We start from the raw sequence: 25,789 nt of genomic DNA, 5'->3' as shown, positions 1-25,789 counted from the left end.
CCTGCATCAACAGCATGACTGAATTACAAGCAGGTCAATAAATTCATGAATCATTCAAATCAATATATAAAATAAATAAACTTTAAGTACTAAAGAAAATTATTTAATTCTAACATTTATTTTGTTGGCTTGGTTGTCACGCCCTAATGAGGCCTATACAAACCTGTAGAGAAAAAAAAAAAAAAAAAAAAAAAAGACTGAAAATACAATATTACGATGATTTGAGTATGAAATCATTAGTCAATAGGTCATAATGTTCAGTTAATTGTGTACATTTTACTGACCAATATTTACTTGGTTTTCAATTATCATACACTATTGGTAAGATTGTTTAATGTTTTTGAAAGAAGTCTCGGTTTCACTTTATTTTGATGGTCCCTTTAAATTGCATTACATTGCACCTACATGTCTACTAACTATAATTAGAGTGTCAGTAGAGTATTAGTAGACTGGTAAATTTAGGTTTAGAATAAATTGACATATAGTTGCAAAGTTACTTATAGTCAATAGAATGTATGTTGGAGAACCAACATAATAAAGAGTTTGCAGATATTAGGCAGACAGTCTACTAATACTCTAATGAGAGTTAGTTAACACATAGGTGCAACTTTACTTATAGTCAACAGAAAGTCTCTTATGCTCACCAATGCTACATTTATTTGAACAAAAAATCAGTGAAACATTGTGAAATATTATTACAATTTATTATGATATTAAGAAGTATGTTTTCTATTTTATTATATTTTGACATGTCATTTAATTATTCCTGTGATGGCAAAGCTGAATTTTCAGGATCATTACTCCAGTCTTCAGTGCCACATGATCCTTAAAAAATCATAATAATATCCTGATTTGCTGCTCAAGAAACATTTATTATTATTATTATTATTATTATCATCATCATCATCAATGTAGAAAACAGTTGTGCTGCTTAACTAAAATGATCTGTTTCTAATGATCATGCCTTTTTCTTTCAGGATTTTTGATGAATACAAAGCTCTATAAAAAATAAAAAAATATATTTTTGTAACATTATAAATGTCTTCACTGTCACTTTTGATCAATTTAATGCAACCTTGAATACATTTTTTTATTTCTTAAAAAAAACCTAAAAAAAAAACTACAGATCCAAAACTTTGTAATGGTACAGTATATGTTGATGATTATATGTTAAAATCATTCTAATATGCTGATTTACTGCTCAAGAATCTTATTTATTATTATTATTATTATTATTATTATCAATGTTAAAAAAATGCATACAATAATAACCATGACCACTTATTTGAAATAGTTTTTTTTTTAATATAATTTATTTGTAACATTATAAATGTCTTTACTGTCACTTTTGATCAATTTAATGCATCCATGCTGAAAAGTATTAATTTATTCCCCCCCCCCCAAAAAAATAAAAAATCTTACTGACCCCAAACTTTTGAAATGTATAGTGTATTCTACAAACGCTTTCTATTTAAGATAAATGCTGTTCTTTTTAACTTTCCATTCATCAAAGAATCCTGGAAAACAAAAATGGTACACAACCATTTCCAACATTGATAATAATCAGAAATGTTTCTTGAGCAGCAAATCAGCGTATTAGGATGATTTCTGTAGGATCATGTGACTCTGAAGACTGGAGTGATGATGGTGAAAATTCTGCTTTACATCACAGGAATAATTTACATTTTAATATGCAAATAGAAAACCATTATATTAAACTGTTATTTAATGTTATTTTACTTCACAATATATATACACACACACACACACCAATATATTACCAGGATATATTGGAGACGCTGTGTTTTTCATAACCTTCATAATCTTTTCATAAAGCTGGTTTCTTATCACTTTATATATAAATTAGTAAACTACAGCTCTATCTACAGCAGATAATTAATTATTAGCCTTTTTGTATAATGCTTAATACTCGAACAATGTATTTGTCACACACACACAACGTTTGGACTTTGTTTTCAGTTTGCACCGTTTCCCTTAGTTTATTGTCATAGTTATTAATTGATTAGTCATTTAATTCAGCTGTGTTCACCCATTATCACTAGTATTGAAGTTATGAATATGAAAGGTACAATATATATATATATATATATATATATATATATACAGTATATATATATATATATATATATATATATATATATATATACTGTATATATTGTACCTTTCATCAAATAAATGCAGCCTTGGTGAGTATAAAAAAACCTTATTTTAAAAACATAAAAAAATCTTACCAATCCCAAACTTTTGAACCAATCCCAAACTATATATATTTGTGCGTTGGGGACATTGAATATTCAACAATATTAGTGACTTGAATGCACTGATACTATCGGATGAAAACTGAATCTGAGCTACATGATGACATCACTGTGACATCACTCCAGAGCATCTTTATAGATGAATTGAACCCATTATATAATTGATGAACTTTACACAGTTATTGAACTGAAATTAAATGAATCAACACTAAACTGATTTCACCTGAATAATGACTGTACACAACTATAATATGTATTGTATAAAGCCCTGTATAAATTTGAATTGGAAAATAACATACATTTCATACATTCTTAGTATGTGGTCTCCCTTTTGCTTTGATGACAGCAGAAGTTTGTGTAAAACCTAATAATAATATAAAATGAACCAAAGAGCATCTTGAGCTTCAATGGAATTAAGAACATCTGACCGTCACATGATCAATGTCACAATTAGATTGACCAAGAAATTGTGCAAAATGAAATATTTCTTTCTCATTTTGCATCATAACAGATACAGTTTTAAAATATTTTAACTTTCTGTCCACTTTGATGTTCTAATTCCGCTTTGAATAAAATTTAGATTCCCAGACTTTCAGCGTGGTACACATAATATTCAAATATTTCAACCAAAAAAAAAAAAGAAAAAAGAAAAGAAAAAGAAAATCACCTGATATTTGACTCCTGGAGTCCTCCTTGCTATGAGCGCTTGCTGTGTCTCAAGGTTGTGCTATCCATGTGTCCCAGGTAAGGATGCTTCCATGCAGGCCTGAATTCCAGCAGTCGTACTGTGAAGGGCTTGATAACATCATAGTGCATGAGGGCACCATTGTATGAAACTGCCAGAAAAGCAGAACGAGTCACAGGCTGACAAAGGCAGCCAGCATATTCCACAGCACGTGACAGCGAGGGGGGACAATGTCACCGTTCACCCCCCACATCACAAAAAAAAGACCAAGCTGTCACTCAAATCTCATACACATGCACTCACATAGTAATAAAACATCAACATAGTGATGTTATAATTAGATATCCGTTTAATTGCAGTGCCCTGACCTGATATATCAGTTTTGTGATCAATTAATATTCAATCAGAATCAGTTTATTATTATTATTATTATTATTATTATTATATATCAAAATAAATGTATGGCCATCATTCACAAAGTACTGTTTAACAACAATGTTTACAGATCATATCTGAACAAAATGCAGCCTCTTGAACCCTTCAGATGACATGAACATATAATGAATGCTCTTTATCTCACGCTACACTTCAGATAACAAAACAATAAAAGTCCAACCTCTATACTTTATCAAATTATTCATTGTTTTCAGAAATGGTGCTATGTTTATTTTGGTCTACGAATTTGTCATTTTATTATTGTTAGCCTACTATTTTTTTAATGTGTGTTTGTGTATACCACTGCCCACTCTTAGCCCAAAGAAGAACCTAATTCTAGCATATTCTCAACATATTAATAACATAAGTGGATTCATCACTAGATCCCACACGCTTAGAAAAAAAAGGTTCCATGGGGTTCTATATAGAAGCCAGGGTTTTAAAGAACCCTTTATGCCAAAAAAGGGTTCCATACAAGGAGAAACGTCTTAAATGATTGTATAATACTTTCATAATTAATGGGTTATTTCAGTTTTTTTCTTCTTCTAGTAATAAAGCTTGTGCTTGTAAGAGCTTGTGTCACAAATTCTCTGTGTCTGTCCATGGACTTTTATTTTGATATTATTTTGTCTTATTTTGCCTGTGTTCAGTTCCAGTGTGTTTAGTTCCTGTTTATTTGGTTGTCATAGTTATTAATGTTTTCAATGTTTAATTGATTAGAGCTCACCTGTTGTATATTATGTTCATCATCCTGTATTTAAGCCCTTCAGTTTCTTCTGTTATTGTATTGTGTTAATGTTATGCGTCTTTGTTTAGTTCCTAATGCTTATTAAATTTTATTTCATTGATCATCTTTGTCAAGCCTCATTTTTCTGGATCATCTTGTCAAGCCAGCGCAATGCAGCATGTAAGGCATGATGGAGCTTTGAAGGGTGTGGATTTTGGAATAAACTGCTGCTTCAATGTAAATGTAATACATGATTATAATTAAGGTATTAATCAATATTTTTGTTGAATGACTTCTCTAGGCTTGTGAGATTTTACTTGGTTATAGAAGTTACCAGTGTGATTACTGCAATGTTCTTTTCTTGTATTCTCTAATGTCTGTATTTGATATCTGAATGCAGTAACAGTGCTTGCTCATTTAGCACGGCTTCCAGAAATGAAATATAGACTCGTTTTGTGTTTGAGAAATGTCTTCAACATGTGTCAGTCCATTCATCTGTTTTTCCAGGGTACTCTGACGGTCACAGGGGTCGTTGAAGTCTATAGTTTAAGGGACCATTTCTCAGTTAAAGCCTTACTTTCCAGTTAGACTAAAGTGTGGCTCTCCTTGAGAGAAAGAACGCATTATCTTGATGTTTAAAGCTGTGTGTGTGTGTGTGTGTGTGTGTGTGTGTGTGTGTGTGTGTGTGTGTGTGTGTGTGTGTGTGTGTGTGTGTGTGTGTTAGTCTTTTTGGTTATGGGTTAACCCTTAAGTGTCACCGGCCCACCGGTGGGCCCAAAGCCATTTAAAACAGTAATATTCTATACTAAACCTAAACTAATCTTGACAAACTATATATCAATGGAAACCTCAGATTGTATTTTTTCATATTTGTCCACTGTTTTATATTTAAATATGTAGGTGTTAGCTATTATGTCAATATTATGTAGTGACAGTAATTAATTTGTGACAAGAAAATTGAGCAAAATAAGAAATAAAACTTCAAGAAGTTGGCTTTTGTTACAAAAAGCTGATACACTCACACTCACACACTCACACTCACACTGTTGCCAATAAATCATACAAAACATCTATTTTAGTTTTTGTCTAAAACTTTGAGAATAAATTGAATATGTATATATTTTTTTAGTATTGATGTTGCAAGTATTCAGTAAAAAAATGCCATTATTGGAGATTGACTGAGTTGTTGTTCTGGACAGGCTGGCGCCCAGCAACCCAGATCTGCAAACTGGAAGGTCACGACATGCCTAACTTCAGGGTCCAAGTGTCCGCTGCATAATGGATGGAGATATTCTTAAATCGATCTGTATATGTGTGGAAAATTACTATGTTAATCTATTTCTTAGCCAATCAGAAACTGCAACCTGAAGCAATGATGTAACTTAGACCTTGGTGAAGGGTATTACTGCTGTGATCTTTGTAACTGTAAGCGGGTCGGCCTACGAACTCCTGTGTGAGTCTTGAAGCTGACTTCTGCCTGCATGATGAAACAGCAAACCATCTTCAAGTAAATCTTTTCTTTAATTTATTATTCTGACTTCGGGTCTTCATTCATCATATCTGGTTCTGGGTCTTTGAATGTAAATCCCCTTACAGCTTAATTCATCAAATTTAATTAAAATTTTAAATGAATTAAAGCAAAAATAATTAAATCTAAATCCATCAAATGATCCCATGATGGAAGAGGCTTATATGGAGCACCTAACAGAACCTTTTCTTCTAAGAGCGTGCAGATGTTTCATAAGAAATAACTTCTCTTTATTTTGTTTATAGGCTGCTACACTCCACAAATACTATGTTATTTAGAAAAACTCACACATAGTCTAAGCAATATGGTACTTAAAAAAAAATCATATATAATATTCATATAATAAAGTGGTGTGGTGGGATATTTTTAATATTTTGTTAATGTTGAATCTGAAAACAGATTAAAAAATGTTTTCCCTCTTTTGAGAGGAGAGGGTCATTCATCAAATGATTTTTTTTTTTATTTAATTTGTTTTGGCTGGTGGTAATTTTTTTCCAGGAAGCAATCTGTTATCAAATGTTTTTGCAATTCAACTGGTTAAAGATCACTTATTGATATACAAGAAGAATTCCTCAATGCTTTAAATGCAGAAGATTACTGCAACCTCGGGGGTGCTTCAATGGTGTCTCAGAGCCTGATGTTTCCAGGTTTTCATTTAATATAAATGGAAAGAAATGAACAGCACTGTCCAAATGGCTGATTCTGATTAGTATGAATGATTATTACAACAAAAGATTTTTTATGACCAAAATTTTCAATGAGGCAGTAGGTGTATATAAATATTTATTTATTACCAAGAAACATGGGGAAAATCCTCTCAAAATCATAGCAGAACATGACTGGGTCAAATATAAAAAAATACTCTCTATAGTCAAAATTCTAATTAAATGGCATTTTAAATACAGAATCAATATATAATAATAATAAGTGCCTGCCATATGCCACTACCAAATATGGCACAGCATTGTATTATAATTATTTTTTATATATTTTGCAATAGTGAAATGTATGTAAAATTATATGTATTTTATATTACTAATATAATGTGCAAATCGATCTCTTCAATGTAATCTTGGAAACAATGACTAATGACACTGACAAATAGGCAAATATTTTGAATGAAAAAAATTATAGCAATATTCCAGCAGTATGTTATTTAACCTCTGGATATGTTCCTATAAAACTATAGAACTTTATATTGAATCTCATCTGTAGATCTTTTGGTCCGATTTCTGTGACTTTTGTGACTTGAGTTCTTCATCCTGCATATGAACCTTGTAAGACACCGAATCAAGTTCTTGAACTGAGGCACTGGGCTGTTTTTTGCAGCAGCGGTCTCGTATGGCTCTGAAAACAGCAGTGCCGGGTACAGACAGACTTGGGATCCCAGCCAGGAAAAAGATTATTACATAGATCCAAGATGGATATGGCTTCTTCTCTAGGGTTGGGAAATTTTCCTATAAAATGAGAACAATATTATTTAATCAATTCCAAAAGTAGTGCTTTGCATATTACAGTTTTTGTAATGAGAATCAGCTCATGTTAAATGATTGATAAGCTTGTAGATCACCGATTCAGGGTCCCAGGCACTGTAGAAGATTTCCTTGGTGACGACGGTGGAAAAGTAGAAGACGAAAATGGCTAACATGATGAGGGGACTAATGTATCTCCATGTGGCTTGCCAGAATATATTAGGCTTGTGTCCAATCATAAATATCAGGTCTTCATTGAACCTGTTCATAAACAGGAGACACAATCATTTATGGCTGATTTCAGTGAGCTTTATCTAAACAATAAAGTCATAAACTCCGTGGAAAACATCCGTGAATTACTGATACATGATCAAACTGTTCTGCATACTGTAAAACAATGTGTCTTCTTTAACTTGTCTATGTCCTATAATTACTTCCCATCATGTGTTCGAGAAGTATTAAAAACCATTTAACTGCAAAAGTACTAGGCTCTGACCTACCTGTCTATCCCATAGACGTAAACGACTCCAATCATCTCAGAAAAAGCAATGATGAGGAGGGGAATCGAGCCAGCGAAGCTGTCGAACAGGGCTAGCCAGTAGTTCCCTGAGCCCTGCACAAATATAAGCCCAACCAGGCAGCAGACCAAGCACGTCACCCCTGTCGTCAACAATAAAAGGAAGAATTTAAGCTACTTCTGAAACAATATCATCACTTGGATGGAGGTGTGTAAAATCTGCAATGCTTTCTTCACTTAAATTGTCATTGATGGTTCCATAAAGAACCTTTAAAGGGTTAATTCACCCAAAAATGAAAATTCTGTCATTAAATACAGAATCAACCTCATGTCGTTCCAAACCCATAAGGCTTTCGTTAATCTTCGGAGAACAAATGAAGATGTTTTTGATGAAATCTGAGAGCTTTTTGCCGCTCCATTGACAGCCTGTGCAACTACCACTATCAAGCCCAGAAAGGTAGTAATGACATCATTAAAGTAATCCGTGTGACTCCAGCAGTTTAACCTCAATTTTATGAAGCGACATAAGTGATTTGTTTGCAAAAAACAACAAAAACAACATAATTTAGCCATATTTATTTCCAACAGGTGTCGCTTCATAAAATTGCGGTTAAACCCTCGGAGTCACATCGTTTACTGTAATGATGTCTTACTTTTCTAGGGCTCCAAAGTGGTAGTTGTGTAGGCTGTCAATGGAAGGACAGAAAGCTCTCAGATTTAATTAAAAATATCTTCATTTGTGTTCAAGTGCTGAAGAAAAAGAAAAAAACCTTTTGTAACCTTTATTTTTAAGAGTGTTTATAATCACAGAGTCTTCTGTATACCTGAAATGGCCTCTTTGGGCCAGCTTTTAGGAAAAACCTTCAGGTCCTGCAGGGGAACCAGAACACCCTCAATGTTGCCAAACATGGAGGACAGGCCGAGGCAGAAGAGCATGATGAAGAACAGGACGGACCAGAGAGGAGACAGTGGCATCTTAGTGATGGCCTCAGTGAACACAATGAAGGCCAGACCTGTTCCTTCCACACCCTGTGAAAGTGGGAAAACTACTGGTTTATTTCAATCCCACAATTACTGTATTAAATCTTTGGATGAAATTCAAAACCCAATTCCATGGGACCAATCAGAGCAGTGCATTCTCTTGGAAAGAATTTTTTTAGCAAACCGTTTTAGACACTGTGAGAAAAGAGGTGATGCTGCAGCGTATTACAAGTCAATTAAAGTGTGTGTTTTTTTGTTGTTGTTGTTTTGTTTGTTTTTTACCTTGGATGCATGTAAAACTATTGTTCAGATAGCGACCTCCAAAACAAAATTCAGAACCTTTTAAAATAGCATAAAAGGCGCACTTTAAATTATATGCCTAAACTAAAAGTAAAGGAATGCTGTACAATTAGTTCTCATAAAATTGATAATATTGATATTCATGTTGGATAGAGAGGATAGACCCTCACATAAAGATCCTGGTGATTTTATTTCAATAATACATTCTAATATCAAAGTTAAAGTTGCGGAAGATTTTTTGTTTGATATTGTGATGTACATCCATGTGAAATGGATTATCAAAAAAGAAAAAGAAATATAAGGTCTATCTATCGGTTGCTGATTGGATGGAGGCAGATCTGAATGCAAGCTTGCAGTCGATTCTAAGAAAGAGACGGGTTTAAGAGGAGTAAATAACTGGAGAAGTCCAGCATATGTCACCAGAGAGAAATCTGACATTTCACTGAAAGATCAAGTTATGCATTTAAATAAAAAATAGTAAGGTCAAAAAAAAAAAAAAAAAAAAAGCATAGATGAATCTTTCACAATGAGATCAATAACAAGCATTTAGATTTTAAATGTAACATTTATTATAATAGATTTTCATGTTTTTAATGCAAATTAACATTAGAAGTTTGTATAATAATGATAATTATTTTTAAATATTGTTAATAAATGTAAAAAATAAATAATTTTATGGTAATAATAATGCTTTTAAGATATATTGGTAAATTAGCAAAATTACACATTTTATACACATTTCATTTAGTATCTCTATTAGTGATATTTGTCTTGGAAGTCCTTGACATTGTAATTTTGGATGGGAATCACCCATCCCTATACTGTACCTCACTGAGAAAGTTGTTTAGATCACAGGTCTTCAGGGCGAGGTTGCCGATGATGTCAGAGTTTGTAGTATTGAGGCTCTGGAGAACCTCTTGATAGTTGCTCTGATTGATGGATCCTTCTGGCATGTCAAACGTGTTCAGAAGACTCAAGATGTTCCTGCATTACATGAGTGGTAGATATTCTAGTTTAAATACATTAAAACACTTTTACAATAAGGTTTAACATTTTAACAAAAGTTAATACATTAGGTGATGTAACAACATCTTGGTGTTAGTTAATTAACTAATAAGATATTACTACATGTATAAATAACACAAACTAAGCTTAAGCCAAACTAGCTTAAACTAAGCCAAAGAAGTATACTTTAAAATGATTGCGAAGTCGTGCTCTCGACTGTGTGCGAGACGGATTGGAAAATGAACTATACTCGGGTCTTAATGCTGTAAAAGTGGTTTTCATATTTAGTTTATATTAAGGTCATTACTACAGTTAGGTGGATTTTATGTCCCCATAAAACAATACTGCATATTTTAATTTGCATATCAAATTTCAAGCCACAGGTTTCCATGCATAGAAATATCCCATTAGCAAAAAAATCATTATGATTAGTACCTAAGAGTAATTTAGCCATTTTGAGTATTAGTATATACATTTATTTCTTTTCTTTTTTTTAAATGTGTAAAACCACTAAATAAGTTTGTCTACTTACTAGCCCTTTTATGCCCTAAATCACATGACCTGCTGGAAGTGACATCATATCCTTGGAGGGAAAGCAACTCCGGGGCTGTGTTCGAAATCGCCCCCCTATACACTCATTCACTATTCCCACTAATATAGTCGAATTAAAGGAGTGAATGAAAACGAGTAAATTCGGACACTGAGTGCTCCGGAAGGGATGCTGCTTTTGCATAGTTTGTGCTTGCTGTTTAATAATCATTTGAAATGTAGCAAACTGGCAGCTCCAGTAGTAATGAAAAGATTTATCTTGGACTCTGTCATGGAAACTAGCATGTATAAACCGAAATTAAACAATTTAATAATCAATTAAAAAGGAATTTATACCTGTATGATATTACGCTGTAGCCACATTGGACCAGCGGTTTTGGAAATGGATGGATGGATGATTCTGCTGTAGGCGCCATTTTCTGGCGAGACTCGGGAATTCATTCGGCACGAGCCTCACAGTGCATTATGGGTATTTTCTGGCCATTGAGTGTACATCAGTTATACACTCTTTATTGCGGTGCATTATGGAATTGAATGAGAACACTCGATAATGGCCACTATGGTTTTGGACACCACTACAAATGGCTGTCCCCTCAAATAGTGCAGTATTTAAGGGTATAGGGTGCGATTTCAGACACAGCTCAACAAAGGAAGGATGCATCTCAATCAGCTCCTTAGCTCCCAAGCTTGTGAATCAGTATATCGTGTACAGGAGTCCGGGCACTGGTAAGGACCCTGGCTCACTTCACATTGGGACAGCATCTGTACAACATCACGGCTGGTATTAATCAACATTTCCGGTAAGGAAGCATAGTGAGCAATGATGCTCCCTGGTTTTTGTAGTGAATTGTGGGATTTTTCAGAGAGCAAACGTCCTGGAAAGATTTTGTGATTGAGAATTGAGACAGCCCTTATAAAGGCTGACTCCCTGATCAGTGCCCTACTGAACTAGGGAGCTGATTGAGACGCACCCAAGCATTTGGAAATGTATAAACCGTAGCATTTTCAGTACAACACCTTTTTTAACTAAAACCAGACATTTTTTATGCGTTTTAGCCATTCATTTACACGGTACCGGCGTTTTGGGGGCATGAAAACGCAAACTTTTGAAAATGTAAACTACAATCACAATTTTTTTTGCGTATTACGAGTTCAGTCTATAGGCATGTGCGAGTACTTTTTTCCAGAAATTTTGCCGCTTTATAGTCCATGGTCACTTGTAGTAATAAACCAACCTCGTCGTCCTTCCGGACAAAATTGCTCTATGCTTTGGCCATCTTGATTGTTTGTATTCACCGCTCTGTAGAAGAATGCATATGTGCACAGACTTGTAGTGTTTCTTTACAAAGTGATATCGCCAACTACTGGCCTGGCATGCATAATACAGCGGTTTTGGTTGTTTTCGTGAATCCGTGTGAACGTGGATCATTTTGACAACGTTGTAGTCTGTAAGCGAAACTTTTTAAACACACAAAATATCTTTTCATTTTTAGTACATTGTTGGCATCTAAACATATCCTAAGTCATAAACTTCTCTATCTTTTCCTACATTTTTTTTAGAAGACTTATATTAATAGCATTAAGAAATAACATATCCACCCTGTTGTGGCAATTTATACTGGACATGAAATATTTCTTTATTTAAAAAAAAAGATTGTATATATCTATTATAATTATTCTAGAATGTTAATCTTCTGCTAGGAGGTTTTTGGCTTCATTAGCATAAAACATCCACCCTGTTATAGGCTACATATTGCATTGTAAAAATGTCATGTATTTCCTACTATGTGAAATATTTGGTCAGGATGATTAGGTTGGCATCTAAGGGGGTAAAGGGTATCTCAAGGTTATTGAGTCCTAAGCTTGACCAGTGTATTTTCAGATGGACATACATTTTCTCCCTCAGATAAAACTCAAGAATTCTTTCTCAAGATAATTACATTTTAAAAATAGTTTTCAACAAACCTGCTCAGTCCAACATCCACCAAACTGTATGAATGTCCCATTAGTTAGTTCATATTCACATTTTAGTTTATTGCATTAACTATAATAATAGTAAAAACCTCAGTGCCAAGAGATACCAAAATAATCTTTGGATAAGATTCATGGTAACAACAAACGAGTCACTCAAATGAGTGCCTTTTACAACATCTGTGTTTTTTCAATGAATCACTTTTTCCCAAAACAGAAGGTCAGATGATCATGTTATGACAATAATAAGCACTTACCCATCTATACAGTCATCAAATCGCTCTGTAGCTCTGAAACCAATGATGGTGTAGATGACAGTGGCTGCGTAGATCGAGGTAAAGGCGTTAATGATGGAGATGATAACCGCATCTTGCTCACAGTTATTGCTGATGGAAAGAGAGAGAATAATTATTAGATTGTTAGTCATTGAGGTGTTTGCACAGAAAGTTGGGTTTAAGTTGATTGTAAGAATAACAAACAATAGCTTTATTTTATAAAACAACAATCAAAAAGATATTTGTATTTAGTCTCAACTACCTCAACACACAGAAAAACACAAAAAAAATGAACTTACTGCACAGAGTTATAGCTGGAGAAGGAGATGAGTCCTCCAAAAGCTAGAGAAAATGAATAAAACACTTGTGCACCTGCATCCAACCATGTGGTGGGGTTTGCTAACTCATTTATCTGCACACAAGCACACAATTTAGTTGTTTATGATGGTAATAGATGTGGTAAAACTTTGTGTATGTAACGAAAGTAAATCTCTTTTGAATTTGTTTGACTTTGACACTCACATCTGGAGTGAAGAGGAACTTAATGCCGTCAACGGATCCTTTCAGAGTCAGTCCTCTGATCAGGAAGATCGTAAGGACTAAGTATGGCAACGTAGACGTCACATAAACAGCCTTGGAGGAGAGGAAATAAAATCTGATGATAAATACTTTGGATATGGTACAGTGAGTTCAAACTTTACATTACGTGGCTCTTGATTTAGAGATAAACACTTTGGACATTCTGAAATTATAAGCCTTTTTATTGCAACAGTTAAAACAAAACCTTCTGCTTAATTGTTCTCAAGAGCTGTAAAGCTGTAAAACTGTTCTGTTTAGAATTTTTTTACAAGCATGTGACCTTCCTTACAATACATTATATTGATCTTTATTCTTTATTTCAACATTCATTTATAGCATTCTCATGAAATAAAAAGGGATAACCTTTGACAACTGTATTGATTACTGTTTTACTGGTAGACTTACTCTTACTTGAGCACAAATGATTATAGATTTGCACGGGTTGCCCAAACTTTTTTTCAGTCAAATGCCTTAAACGTAAAATATTTACTTGAATCACCCCTTAGAGTTAATATTTCAATAATTTTACATAATGTTTAGTTAGTGTTTTATTTTAATTATATTATAATATAATATAATATTATATTTTAACTCTTATTATAGCAATGAAGATATAAAAAAATATTACTGCTGTTAATTACAATTGTCTATTAAATATATACGCATAATTATAGGCCTGATATTTGTCTAGGTTATGTTTAGTTTAATCGTTTTTTTCATTTTTGTGTTTCATTGCAGTTTAATTCTTGATTTAACCTTATTAGTTACTGATTTGAGTTACTGTTTCTAGTTTAGTTGCATTTGTCTATCCCCTGTATATATAGACATACATTTAATTGGTTCCCTGTTGGTTATTGTCTTTGGTTTGGTTATTCTCCTACGAATCTCCTTGTTCATTAAAAACTCTTTGTATGTATTACATGAGTCATGCATGTTGGAAAGCAACACTATAGAACTTGACAATATTTCGTTACAATACTAATGTCTTAAATTATTCACATTCACATTTTGTCAGAACTTTTGTGGGAAATTGTGGGAATGTGTAAATAAAGTTAACCTAGTACACATTTACATGACAACGGTGTATTAAAAACGGAAAAGTTTTTCCTTTGTGTTTTTCCGCATACAGACGACAGTGTTGTCAAAACGATCCCTATTCACACGGATCCACGAAAACGACTAAAACCGCTGTCTTATGCAGCCGAATGAACACGTAATACGCATGTGGATGACATCACTGTTTTACAAAATTGGCGTTTTTGTTTGCACGGAGACGATAGCAGTATAATTTCAAAAGCTTGCATTTTCAGGCCCCCAAAATGCCGTTGTCATGTAAATGTCGTGTAAACTCACTGCACATACAGAGATGGAGTTTGTGAGAAGCAGTGTTTACTGTGAACTGAGGTGCTCTGATGCTGAAAATACTAAAAACAAAGCTTATTTTAACATTTGATTTAATTATTAGCTTTAATCAACTCACAAACCCCCTGCAGTTTCTTCACAAACACCCATTTGGGAAACTCTGGATTAGCAGAGTAACAAAAACTATGGACGTGCCATCATTTTGAATAAATTCAGTGAAAATCGGATTCAGATTGTAAAATACAGTGCTGTTATTTGAGCAGCTCTACCTTTCCAGTGGTTTCGATCCCACGAATACAGCAGACAAACAGCACTGCCCAGGCTGAGATCAGACAGAGGACCATCCACCATTGCAGATTCCCTGTCTCATCTATGGCAGCAGAAGTGTTGAGAGTCTTACGATACCAGAAATAATCCACAGGTGAGCTCTTCTCACACTCAGAAATGAGTCCTGCCAACAAAGAACAGTCATTGAACCTTGAACAAAACATCCATTCTATCCATTCAACTTTTAGTTCCTCCTCAAGATGTTCACATTACCTGTCCTGTTGGCGTTAACGGGACACTGGCTCCAAGGCAGAGGGTCCTGGAAGGAGTTGAAGAAGTACCACATGACCCAGGCTATGATGGTGTTATAGTACAGACTGACCAGAAAGGACACACACATAGACGCAATACCTGTGAAACAGAACATGTTAGCTTGTACACAGGAAATAACATGCAGTTGTGTATAGAGTATTTGAGTAAATGTAATTATAGTTGCTACTCAAGTATCTTTTTGGCTACTTTGTATTTTGACTGAGTATTAAGGATATTAGCAACCTTTACTCTCTATTTGACTACATTTTTTAATTAGTATGCGTACAGTTTTATAGTTTGCAGGGCCTAAAACTATAACTTTCTGCCCAAAGAAAGTTTCATGGCCGGTAAAAAAATATTTATGGCCTGAATATTTTCTTCTGTCTTCTGTTTTCATTTCTCCTGTGGCTGCGCCGGTGACAGAAGAAAATTTACTGGCCATAAATATTTTTATTAGCTATTAACTCTAGTAGCTAAAACTACTAGAATTTAAAACATTATTAAAGACAAGTAAACAGTCAGTGTAATCGGTTGATTATTTTGATGATTAATCGAGTAATCTGATTAAAAAATATAAAAATTGACCTATTGATTGTTACACTTTACAGCTCAAACCCTTTAATTTTGGCCGAAGACATTTGATTCAAATGTTTACTTAATCTTTAATATTTGGCCACTTCTTTATGACAGAAATGCTACAGCTACTGTAATTTCTTGAACAAGAATATGTGGACGTCAAAACATGCGAACTCAAAGCAAGAGTTTAAAGTTAAACTTTTATTTTGAAATCACAAAGAAAAAGTTTGCGGTTGGCGTAGGTTTATAAATGATTTACCCAGTGCCATAGAGAGAGAGAGTTGCGACACTCCCATAGACCTCCGTTGTAAATAATGGCGGCGCTTTTAACCGCCTACTTCCGGGATATGAAGATCGGAATAGTTCCAAACACTGTCATTTGGGCGTTGGACACCATTCACTTACATTGCTGCGCGTCGAGTTGTTCCAGAGTTAAGTTGCCGAAATATCGACCTCTTTTGAATTGTCAACTGTCTATATTGTATCAGAGGCCCTTTGCGATGCTTATACTGGTCTTCATTTGTACATGCACAGCGTAATTATTTATATTTTATGTTGGTTGTTTCAACCAATTTTCAAGCACTGCCTGCTAGCTAACGTTAGTTAGCTAGCGCGACTTCGTCGAAGAGTTCGGTAATGAATCGCTACCACCTTTATAGCAACTTTTATTTAATTTAATTTTTTGGGATATACTAACTTTTCATTATGTTATTATTGTCTTGTGTGAAGCGGCTTGTGAGAAAAATGCTGGACCTTTAGGATTGTTATGGCCATCACCAGTCCTGTCTGTTTCATGGATCACCTGCCCCTGGTTTTTGTTTTTCTTGTTCACACACACAAGCACACATTTTTGTTGTCTGTCATTGTTTAATAAAAAATATTTTATTTGAAAACCTTCATTTGTATCAGCCATGCTTAAATTCGTTTTTAATCTGTTATAGTTTTGATAATGTGTATGGCTTAATCTTAAAATAATATTCTTAGTCTTAACATGATTATGTTTCACGTTGTGGTCCTGGGGGGTGGCCACTTTCATCAGATGAAGTGAGCTAGCTTCTAAGCGAATTCTGAACGGACCGCCACGGCAGACCTCTTTGCGTGATCACGAAGGTAGGCTAATGGCTGAATCAAAATTTATAAGCAAAATCACGGGAATCAATAGCCTAATACAGCCCAGTTGTGCTAAAATAAATATCATGAGACGTCCATCATCAGATGAATGATATGGAAAAGTTAAGTTAGAGCCGCTAAAGCCAGTGCTACTACCCATGCGAACATGAACACTATAAGCTTTTCCCTCCAAAAATATAGCCTAAAACGTATCTCCAAATGCAAAACTGACATTAACAAAATGCAATAATGCTATAACAGCTGAAAAAGTACTTGGGTGTGTGTTTTATTTTATATTTACCGTTCAATAATGCAATCGCTGCTGTCTGTCCCATAGAAGAACATGACAGCCAGCGTACGTTTTGGAACTATTGGGGCTTACATGAACCACGTGACAGCCATAGCGGCGACATCAAAGAGTGTCGCAACTCTCTCTCTCTATGGCTCTGGATTTACCTTACAAATCTGATGAAATGGCACACATTGTGGCACACAATGCTTTTAATACATCGTGCAGCTTTAGAAATGAATATGAATTAATATTAACATCGTCCGTGCAGTGGAATGCGCCACTTCCTGGTATTTTGCCGTTTATTCCACAGGGATTGCAATCGAGGATAAAAAAAAAAAAAAAAAAAAAAAAAATGTAACAATGCAGCGCCGGCCCGTCAACTGTCCACGTCCATGCAATTTTAGAATTCATAAAAATGTTAGCGACCGACTGACAAGTGAAACCATTTCATATAGCCTAGGCTACTCACCAACGCCAATTTTTATTCTCATTTAGCACTTGCCGAATGTTGATTTTAGGCCCTGTACATTTGTAATGAAAAAATAAAATGGTATGCGTATTTGGCGTGCTGTCCGTGGAGAGGGATTCGGTCACAAACATCATTAAATAAAAATATAATATTTCATATTTTGCTCACCAACTCCAAGCATGTAGGGGTTAATAGTCCTCCACACCCCCACACTGCCTTTCCTTAGCCGCTGACCAATGGCAAACTCCAGATGAAGAAGAGGGATTCCCTCAAAAACCAGCAGGATTAAGAAGGGAATCATAAAGGCACCTGAAAGAAAAGGTGGGTTTAGTGGGTTTGTGTTTTCTACAGCCACTTTCCTTCATTTACAAAAGACTTAATAGTGAAACGGCTTCTCGAACAAGAAAAAATGTAGGGCGGGACTTAATCAGCAATTGATTAGATCGTGGTTGGATGGTTGCGGTTTGCTATGTGATGTCATGTCATGTGAGTGACAGGTTGTCCCGCACTCGCGTTAGTAAACATTATGGAAGAGATGTTGTTGAAAAAGGGAGGGGAAGTGATATATGAAAGATTACAAGGGCACATGAATAAAATACACACATACGTATACACATATATGTGTGTGTGCATGAATAAATCATTTATAATAAATACTGCAATATAAAAAAATAAAAATAAAATTAAAATAACTGATCATTTGGATTTCATGGTGACTATAATTAGCAAATTTTAATTAAGATTGCCTTAATAGATTTTATAAAATCATAGGCTGTGTGAAATATATTACTCATACTGTTGTACATTTCCATTAATGCTTTTTTGATACTTAAAAGGAGCAAAGTCATTTCCAGAACTGTCAGCCATTTTCACTGTAGTTGAGTTAATGGTTGTCTGCGATGCTGTGACCCTTTAAAGTTTTCTCACTTAAAGTGATCATACCATGCTGTCTAGTTAACCTTGAGCTGAGGTCTGTTAAAAAATTACTTACATTTATGGCTCTTGCAGGAAACCTATGAAAACTAACATGACACTTTAAGAGCCTAAGTTTTGATAGCATCTCATAAATGAAAATCCATTACACAAATTTATACCAGAGTAATCATAGTTCATTGCCATCTCAGAGAACATAGCTACATATTCACTAAAATTAATGTACTACTGTAAAGTCATAATAAATTAATGCAGGATCCCCTTCAAACAGTATAAAAAGCAGGTATTCTGAATTCTGAATTCAGTTAAATTGGGACACTTTTTCCTTTGAAATGACTGTAAAAAAATTAATCCAATTTAATTAATATTAATGATGTTATTTCAACTATGGAGAGAGTAAGAAAACACTCTTTAAACATACCTTTCTTACTTTCACAGTTTGTTTAATTGGACAAACTAGTGAAAGTATGAGATAATTATAGATTTTTAGTTAACATCAAATAAGAATAATTCTACAGCATTTATTAATCTTAGTTCATGTTTATGTCAACAGTTACATTATTAAAATCAAAAGTTGTGTTTGTTAACATCAGTTTTAACTGGGTATAAAAGTTGGGTATGCTGTTTTTTATATGCATTTTCAACTGATATATACATTTTAATATATATAATTTCAGTGGGAAACGCAAATATATGTTGAACAAAGTCCAAGTTGATTTTATATTCCTTCTTAAAATCATTACCTCCTCGAAAATATATACTATAACAATATTTATTATTATTTTTAATGTGCTACTACTATTTGGATATATCAATAAATATGTTATTCTTTTCTTTTGAGATGGCAATAATTAAATTTTTTTGATTTGCAAAGGGGGAATATAAAATGATACTGCTTATGAACAGACAATTCAAAAATGTAAAAACAAATTATGTTTCTTCTACTATGTAAAGCAAAAAACTCCATTAAACATACTTTTCTTACTTTCACTAATTGCATCATATGATAATAATACTTTTTTTTTTTCATTGTTTTTCTTAACCAATTAAATTGGTCCAACACATTTAATTTAACACATTATCCCCACATGGGTGTGAAAGCTGGACACTAAGAAAGGCCGATGGCAATGAACTCACTGGCTCAACGCCATCAAAACAGATGTGAACATTAAGCATGGAGATAGCATGAAGAATGATAGCCCATAAGGTCACTGAGAATGGGAAATGATTAGAGCACCCCACATAAATGCAAGTAAGCACTCACCTCCTCCATGACTCTGACACAAGTAAGGAAAACGCCAGACGTTGCCCAAACCCACACAGAAGCCCACACAAGTCAGCATATACTGGGTTTTGTTGTCCCACTTAGGTCTGTCTCCAGCCTCCTCCACCTCCAGCCGTTCCAGCTCATCATGGCTCAAGATCCGGTCGTCCAGGCCTGGGTTAGGCAACTTCAGCTTCATGATTTCCTCGGCTCTCTGCAGGTTAGCAGTCAGTATCTGTAGCTGAATCTCTGATGGTGTGGACTGCAGGGAGCTGTGCAGAGATAAGGACTTTCTGAGTGGATGGAGTGAGTATATGTAGTGAACTTTGGCATCAGCCCACCAGGTCAGTGAGTCACGGTATGCCTTGAAAATAGGGAAAATGTACTGTCAGCTGAATACTGTGGATGAAGGGCTGTGACTGAGACTCTGCGCATGGCAATAATTAATGTCTTATCAAAGATTGGGAATCCAATACACATCCACTCATGCACATGTCACTTCATACCCATTCTTGTGGTTAATAACTAAAGATAACGATCTTTGTGACACAGAGATAAGTCAGTACCCTTCAGTGTCAAAGATCCTTAACAACAGTCCAAACATCACACAAAGAAATAGTCACATTACAGATAATATATTTTCAATGAGCCATTAAAAGCAGTTCACTTTAAACCAACTTGATAAAGGATTATATTTTTGTTATTATTTCCTGTGATTCACATGTGAAAACCATAGTGCTGGGACTGCAATGTGTTTATCAGCAACCTTCAATTCACAATTCACATAGTCAGGTATATAGAATATAGGGATAACTTCTTTGCAAAAACAAACACACACCTCTCATTTTACTACAAAGAGTGAAGGACAAATACAAAAACAAAAATATATTCTAAGAAAAGTCCATCTTTTTTTTTTGTTTTTACTGTTTTAATCTGAAAAAAAATTCTGTATTGATTTTTTACAGGCGTTTTCCCCATATTTTAAATTATGCATTGTATTGGGTTATAGGAAATGCCCTCATAAACTTAACAGATAATGAATGCCTTGCCAGTAAATTACCAGTTTTTCTACAAATAATAAAACAATTAAACATACTGTAATAATTTACTACTTAGTAAAGGCTACTGTAGATCTTGAAAGTTTGTATGGATTTATATTGTTATCTGGAAATTGTTGCTGTAGTGACTGGGATCAGTTGTTTCAACATGATCTGATATTTTTACCCACAGTTGAAGAGAATAGTGACAGTCAAACCTGAAAGACCTTCTGCAAGTGAAAAGTTGTTATTTTTAGGGACTTTTGTCAAATAATTGCTAAGTATGTAGCAAACTCGAACATGAAGAAACAGGAGTATTTTAATATATGTCTCAGGAACACAGAAAACAATATACATAGCATTAACGAGGCAAGACAAACTGAGCAGAAACAGAGAGAACTTCAATACTAGTGATAATGGGTGAACACAGCTGAATTAAATGACCAATCAATTATGACAATAAACTAAGGGAAACAGTGCAAACTGAAAACAAAGTCATTGAGAAATACATTGTTCGAGCATTAAGCATTATACAAAAAAGCTAATAATTAATTATCTGCTGTAGATAGAGCTTTGAAAAGAGTATGAAGGTTATGAAAAACACAGCGTTTCCAATATATCCTGGTAATATATAAAATATAGGTGTGTGTGTGTGTATATATATATATATTATTACATAATTTGTGTTGATTTTCATTTTAATTATGTATTCACTTTCAAATATTTACATAATTGCAGTATACTGTGCAAAAGTCTTAGGCATGTTAATATCCCCCCACCCCCCCAAATGGTTTTAAGTCAGTTATTTATATATTTTGCTGTAGTGTGTCAGTAGGAAATATCAGTTTACATTTCCAAACATTCTTTTTGCCATTAATTGTAATAATCCAGTGAAATTTGTGTATGCACAAGGAGTCTGACAACAGCAGGTAAGATCTGATCTCACCATCATCGAGTCCATCTGTGATTACATGAAGAAACAGAAAAAACTGAGACAGACTAAATCCAGAAGAACTGCGGGAACGTCTCCAAGATGCTTGAAGAAACCTTCCTGCAAAGCTACAGTACTGTGAAAAGTACTGGCACTTGTGTTAAAATGCTGTAAAGCAAGAATGCTTTCAAAAATAAAATCACAAATTGAATTTATTTATGATTTTTATATATATATATATATATATATATATATATATTCATAAAAAGTCTGGTCTTCCTGTGCTTTTACTGATCAATTAAATTCAATTCAAATTTATTTTTATAGCGCTTTTCACAATACATATTGTTTCAAAGCAGCTTTACAGAAAGTGCATTTCAGAAATGTACATAGAAAAATACAGTTAGTTAATCATGTATTAATTTAGGTCATAACATATGCATCAGCTGCAGTTAACTACGATGTTTTAGAGTTTTTATTATTCTGTCAATAAAAGTTTTACAGTTTTTTTTTCTCTTCAAATTGCTTACACACAATTTCTGAAACTATGGCTCCATTTCTTGAAACTCTACACACAAAACCACAAAACACACACACAACATGCAACACATCAGTCATCTCTTGCAAAAGCAAACACTTCATCAAAACTATTGTAACTCGTCCAAAAATTTTGTTTTTGCATAGTTACTCTACACACAAACATCAAATGATCAGCCACATACAAACCAGACTGCACACGGATGTGAAAAATGTAAAACACTACTATCTTGTGTCTTTTGCTTGTTCAGTGTGCAGTGGAGGGGACAGGAGTTTGTCACACGTACATGTATGTGCACAAATACACTGTATATACCGTATATTTGCACAACTGATGAATTTTACACATTAATGGAACTGAAATGAATCAATATCGAAATGTGACCATCATTGTCAGCTTCGCGACAGAGAGGTTTGGCGTTGAAGAGTGCAAGACCGAACTACACAATGAACCGAAGGGCAGACAAGATCCGCCAGCTGCGGCAAAAGCTTAGAGCTTTGGCAAGGCAGCAACTGAGGAGGAGAAGCCACCAGAGCTCCGCCACATCATTAGGAAGGAACTCGTGACCCTGCGTAGAGCAGAGTGGCACAGAAGGCGGCGGAGAGAGAAAGAGCAAGGAAGAGAGCTGCGTTTATGGCCAATCCCTTCGAGTTCACAAAACAGCTTTTGGGGCAGAAGTGAAGTGGACGTCTGACTTGACTTGGGAAGTAGACCGGTAGCTGCACAACACCCTGAGTGAACCTCAAAGGGAGCAAGAGTTAGGGCCCCTTGGAGCCCTGTTGGACTTACCGTCTCCCATGGTGGACTTCAACATCAGAGAGCACACATTGAGGGAAGTACAGGAGGTGGTTTCAGCAGCCAGAGTCAGCTCCGCTCCAGGACCCAGTGGTGTACCCTACAAGGTGTATAAGCGTTGCCCTGAGCTCCTCAAGATCCTTGCGAGTAGTGTGGCGTAGGAGCACAGTAGCAGACCAGTGGAAGCACGCAGAGGGGGTCTGGATACCGAAGGAGGAAAACTCAACCAAACTGGAGTAGTTCAGATCCATCTCGCTTCTCAGCGTGGAGGGGAAGATCTTCCTCAGTGTCCTAGCCCGACGGATGACAGACTTCCTCCTCAAGAATGGTTACATAGACACCTCTGTGCAAAAAGGTGGCATTCCAGGAGTGCCGGGTTGCCTAGAACACACTGGGGTTGTCACGCAGCTGACCAGATAGGCTTGTGAAGGAAAGGGAGACCTAGTGGTGCTTTGGCTTGACCTAGCCAATGCATAGGGCTCCATTCCCCACAAGCTCGTTGAGACAACCCTGGATCACCACCACGTACCTAGTAAGGTAAAGAACCTCATCCTGAACTACTACAGGAACTTCAGGCTTAGAGTCACTTCAGGGAACTTAACATCAGAAGTAGTAGTAGTAGTAATTTATTGATCCCAGTTGTGAAATTAAGGTGCATTAACAGCAATACAGGAAGACAGTAGGAGGCAGAATGGCACCTGCTTAAAAAGGGGATCATAACTGTGTGCACCATCTCAGTTATTCTCTTTGCCCATGCCATGAATATGGTGGTTAATGCAGCAGATGTTGAGTGCAGAGGCCCGCTGTCCAAGTCTGGCGTTCGACAGACCCCTTTCAGAGCCTTTATGTGATGACCTCACAATCAGTGCCAGGAGACCGGTGGATACTCCAGGGCCTGGAAAAACGTATATCCTGGGCAAGGATGAGTTTCAAGCCTAACAAGTCCAGGTCCATGGTTCTGAAGAGGGGGAAAGTGGTTCCGCTTCCAGGTGGATGGTATTGTAATTCCATCCATCACTGAGAAGCCTGTCAGGAGCCTTTGCAAGGTCTTTGACTGTAGCCTCATGGATGCGACAGCCATCCAAGCCACCATCAGGGAGCTTGAATCTTGGCTCGCCACAGTCGAAAAGTCTGGCCTACCAGATCGATTTAAGGCCTGGATATACCAACATGGCATCTTACCTCGAGTCCTCTGGCCACTGCTGGTGTATGAGGTGACATTGAAAACAGTGGAAACCATGGAGAAGAAGATCAGTAGCTACCTTCGTAGGTGGCTGGTATTGCCACGTAGCTTGAGCAACGCAGCACTCCATGGAAAGAGGAACAAGCTTCAGCTCCCGTTTAGCAGCCTTGACGAACAGTTTAAGGTATCTTGCACCAGAGAGGCACTACTCTGTCGGGACACCAAGGACCCGATGGTGGCATCAGCAAGCATCACAGTGCGAACAGGTAGGAAATGGAGAGCACAGGAAGGCCTAGAGATAGCAGAGTCCCGGCTGAGACACAGGGCTTTGGTTGGCACTGTGGCAACGGGCCGGGCAGGGTTAGGAGCCAACCCAAAACCTCGCTATGACAAGGCCCAGGGTAGGGACCGACACCAGCTAGTCCTGTAGGAGGTGCGGGCAGGTGCTTAAGAGGAAAGGAACTGCGGGATGGTGGGCATGCGGCAGCAGGGAGCATGGACGAGGTGGGAGGGTGCGCTGAAAAAGAAGATCTCTTGGACAGGCGGATCCACAGCGGATCAAATTCTTGGCACAGACAGCAGTCTGTGATGTCCTTCCTAGCCCGGCAAATCTCCACATCTGGGGTAGGAATGACTCACCAACATGTCCTCTGTGCATTGGGAGGGGTTCTCCAGAACACATCTTAAGCAGCTGCCAAACAGCCCTGGGCCCAGCATTATTAGGTGCTTAAGGCTATTGCAGAGTCCATCTTCAAAGCTATGGCCAACAATAAGCACAGCTGCCACCGACGAAACATCACCTTTGTCAAGGCCGGTGAGAAGCCACATTCACAGCCCAACAATCAGCACAGCTGTGACCGGTGGAACATCACCTTTGTCAAGGCCGGTGAGCAGCCACATTCACAGCCCAAGCCGGCAGCTGGTTGTATCTTTAATAACAGTATTATGTATACACTGAATATGCAATTATGCATACAAGCCAAGTCAGAACTTCAACTTTAAAGGAGAACTCCGGTGAATTTTTAAGTTAATCTTGATCGTTAGACCTTTGTGAGTACTGTCTATAGAAAAAAAAACGAACCGGATCGGTGCTTGCAACGCGGAGCTGTTACAGTTAATGCCCAGAGCTCCCATTCAGCTAAAACGGCAGTTCTGGGGGCATAAACCTAAAGAGTGTCTTTGTGCCTCTTAACAGACACAAAATGCAATTAAAATGTCTGTCCAACATGAACAGGGCCCTTACATGACAACAAGATGCGTTTAGCAACTTAGCCATTGTTTAAACTCACCTAAATAGTGTTTTAGACAGCTAGCTGTAGTCTCGCGCTGAAGTCCCGTGGGAACTCAGTTGTAGCCGGAAAAAGTGCGCGTGATTTAAAAAAAAAAAAAATTTTTAAAACCACTTCAGGGGAAATCC

At 36.0% G+C, this 25,789-nt stretch overlaps 1 protein-coding gene and 1 long non-coding RNA gene across 2 annotated transcripts; one reads left to right on the top strand and one right to left on the bottom strand.

Moving 5' to 3' along the window:
* Positions 1–6,424: 6,424 nt before the first annotated feature.
* slc6a19b (solute carrier family 6 member 19b) lies at positions 6,425–21,561 on the bottom strand. The gene is made up of 12 exons (XM_082149990.1): positions 19,889–21,561; positions 17,860–18,000; positions 15,206–15,343; positions 14,935–15,116; positions 13,247–13,357; positions 13,024–13,136; positions 12,707–12,835; positions 9,752–9,908; positions 8,468–8,672; positions 7,627–7,786; positions 7,225–7,387; positions 6,425–7,111 (listed from the first exon to the last, which is right to left on the bottom strand). Exons 1-12 carry the CDS (start codon positions 20,085–20,087, stop codon positions 6,860–6,862), a joined length of 1,950 nt encoding a protein of 649 aa, XP_082006116.1. The 5' UTR covers positions 20,088–21,561; the 3' UTR covers positions 6,425–6,859.
* On the top strand, positions 20,123–22,378 carry LOC309483937. The gene is made up of 2 exons (XR_014200676.1): positions 20,123–20,194; positions 21,838–22,378. It is a non-coding gene; the product is annotated as an uncharacterized lncRNA (long non-coding RNA).
* Positions 22,379–25,789: the final 3,411 nt, after the last annotated feature.

This window comes from Leuciscus leuciscus (assembly GCF_965113295.1).
Source record: "Leuciscus leuciscus genome assembly, chromosome: 20".
Lineage (NCBI taxonomy): Eukaryota > Metazoa > Chordata > Actinopteri > Cypriniformes > Leuciscidae > Leuciscus > Leuciscus leuciscus.
Note: the sequence above shows the minus strand (reverse complement) of the source record. Positions and strands in the feature narration are given on the sequence as shown.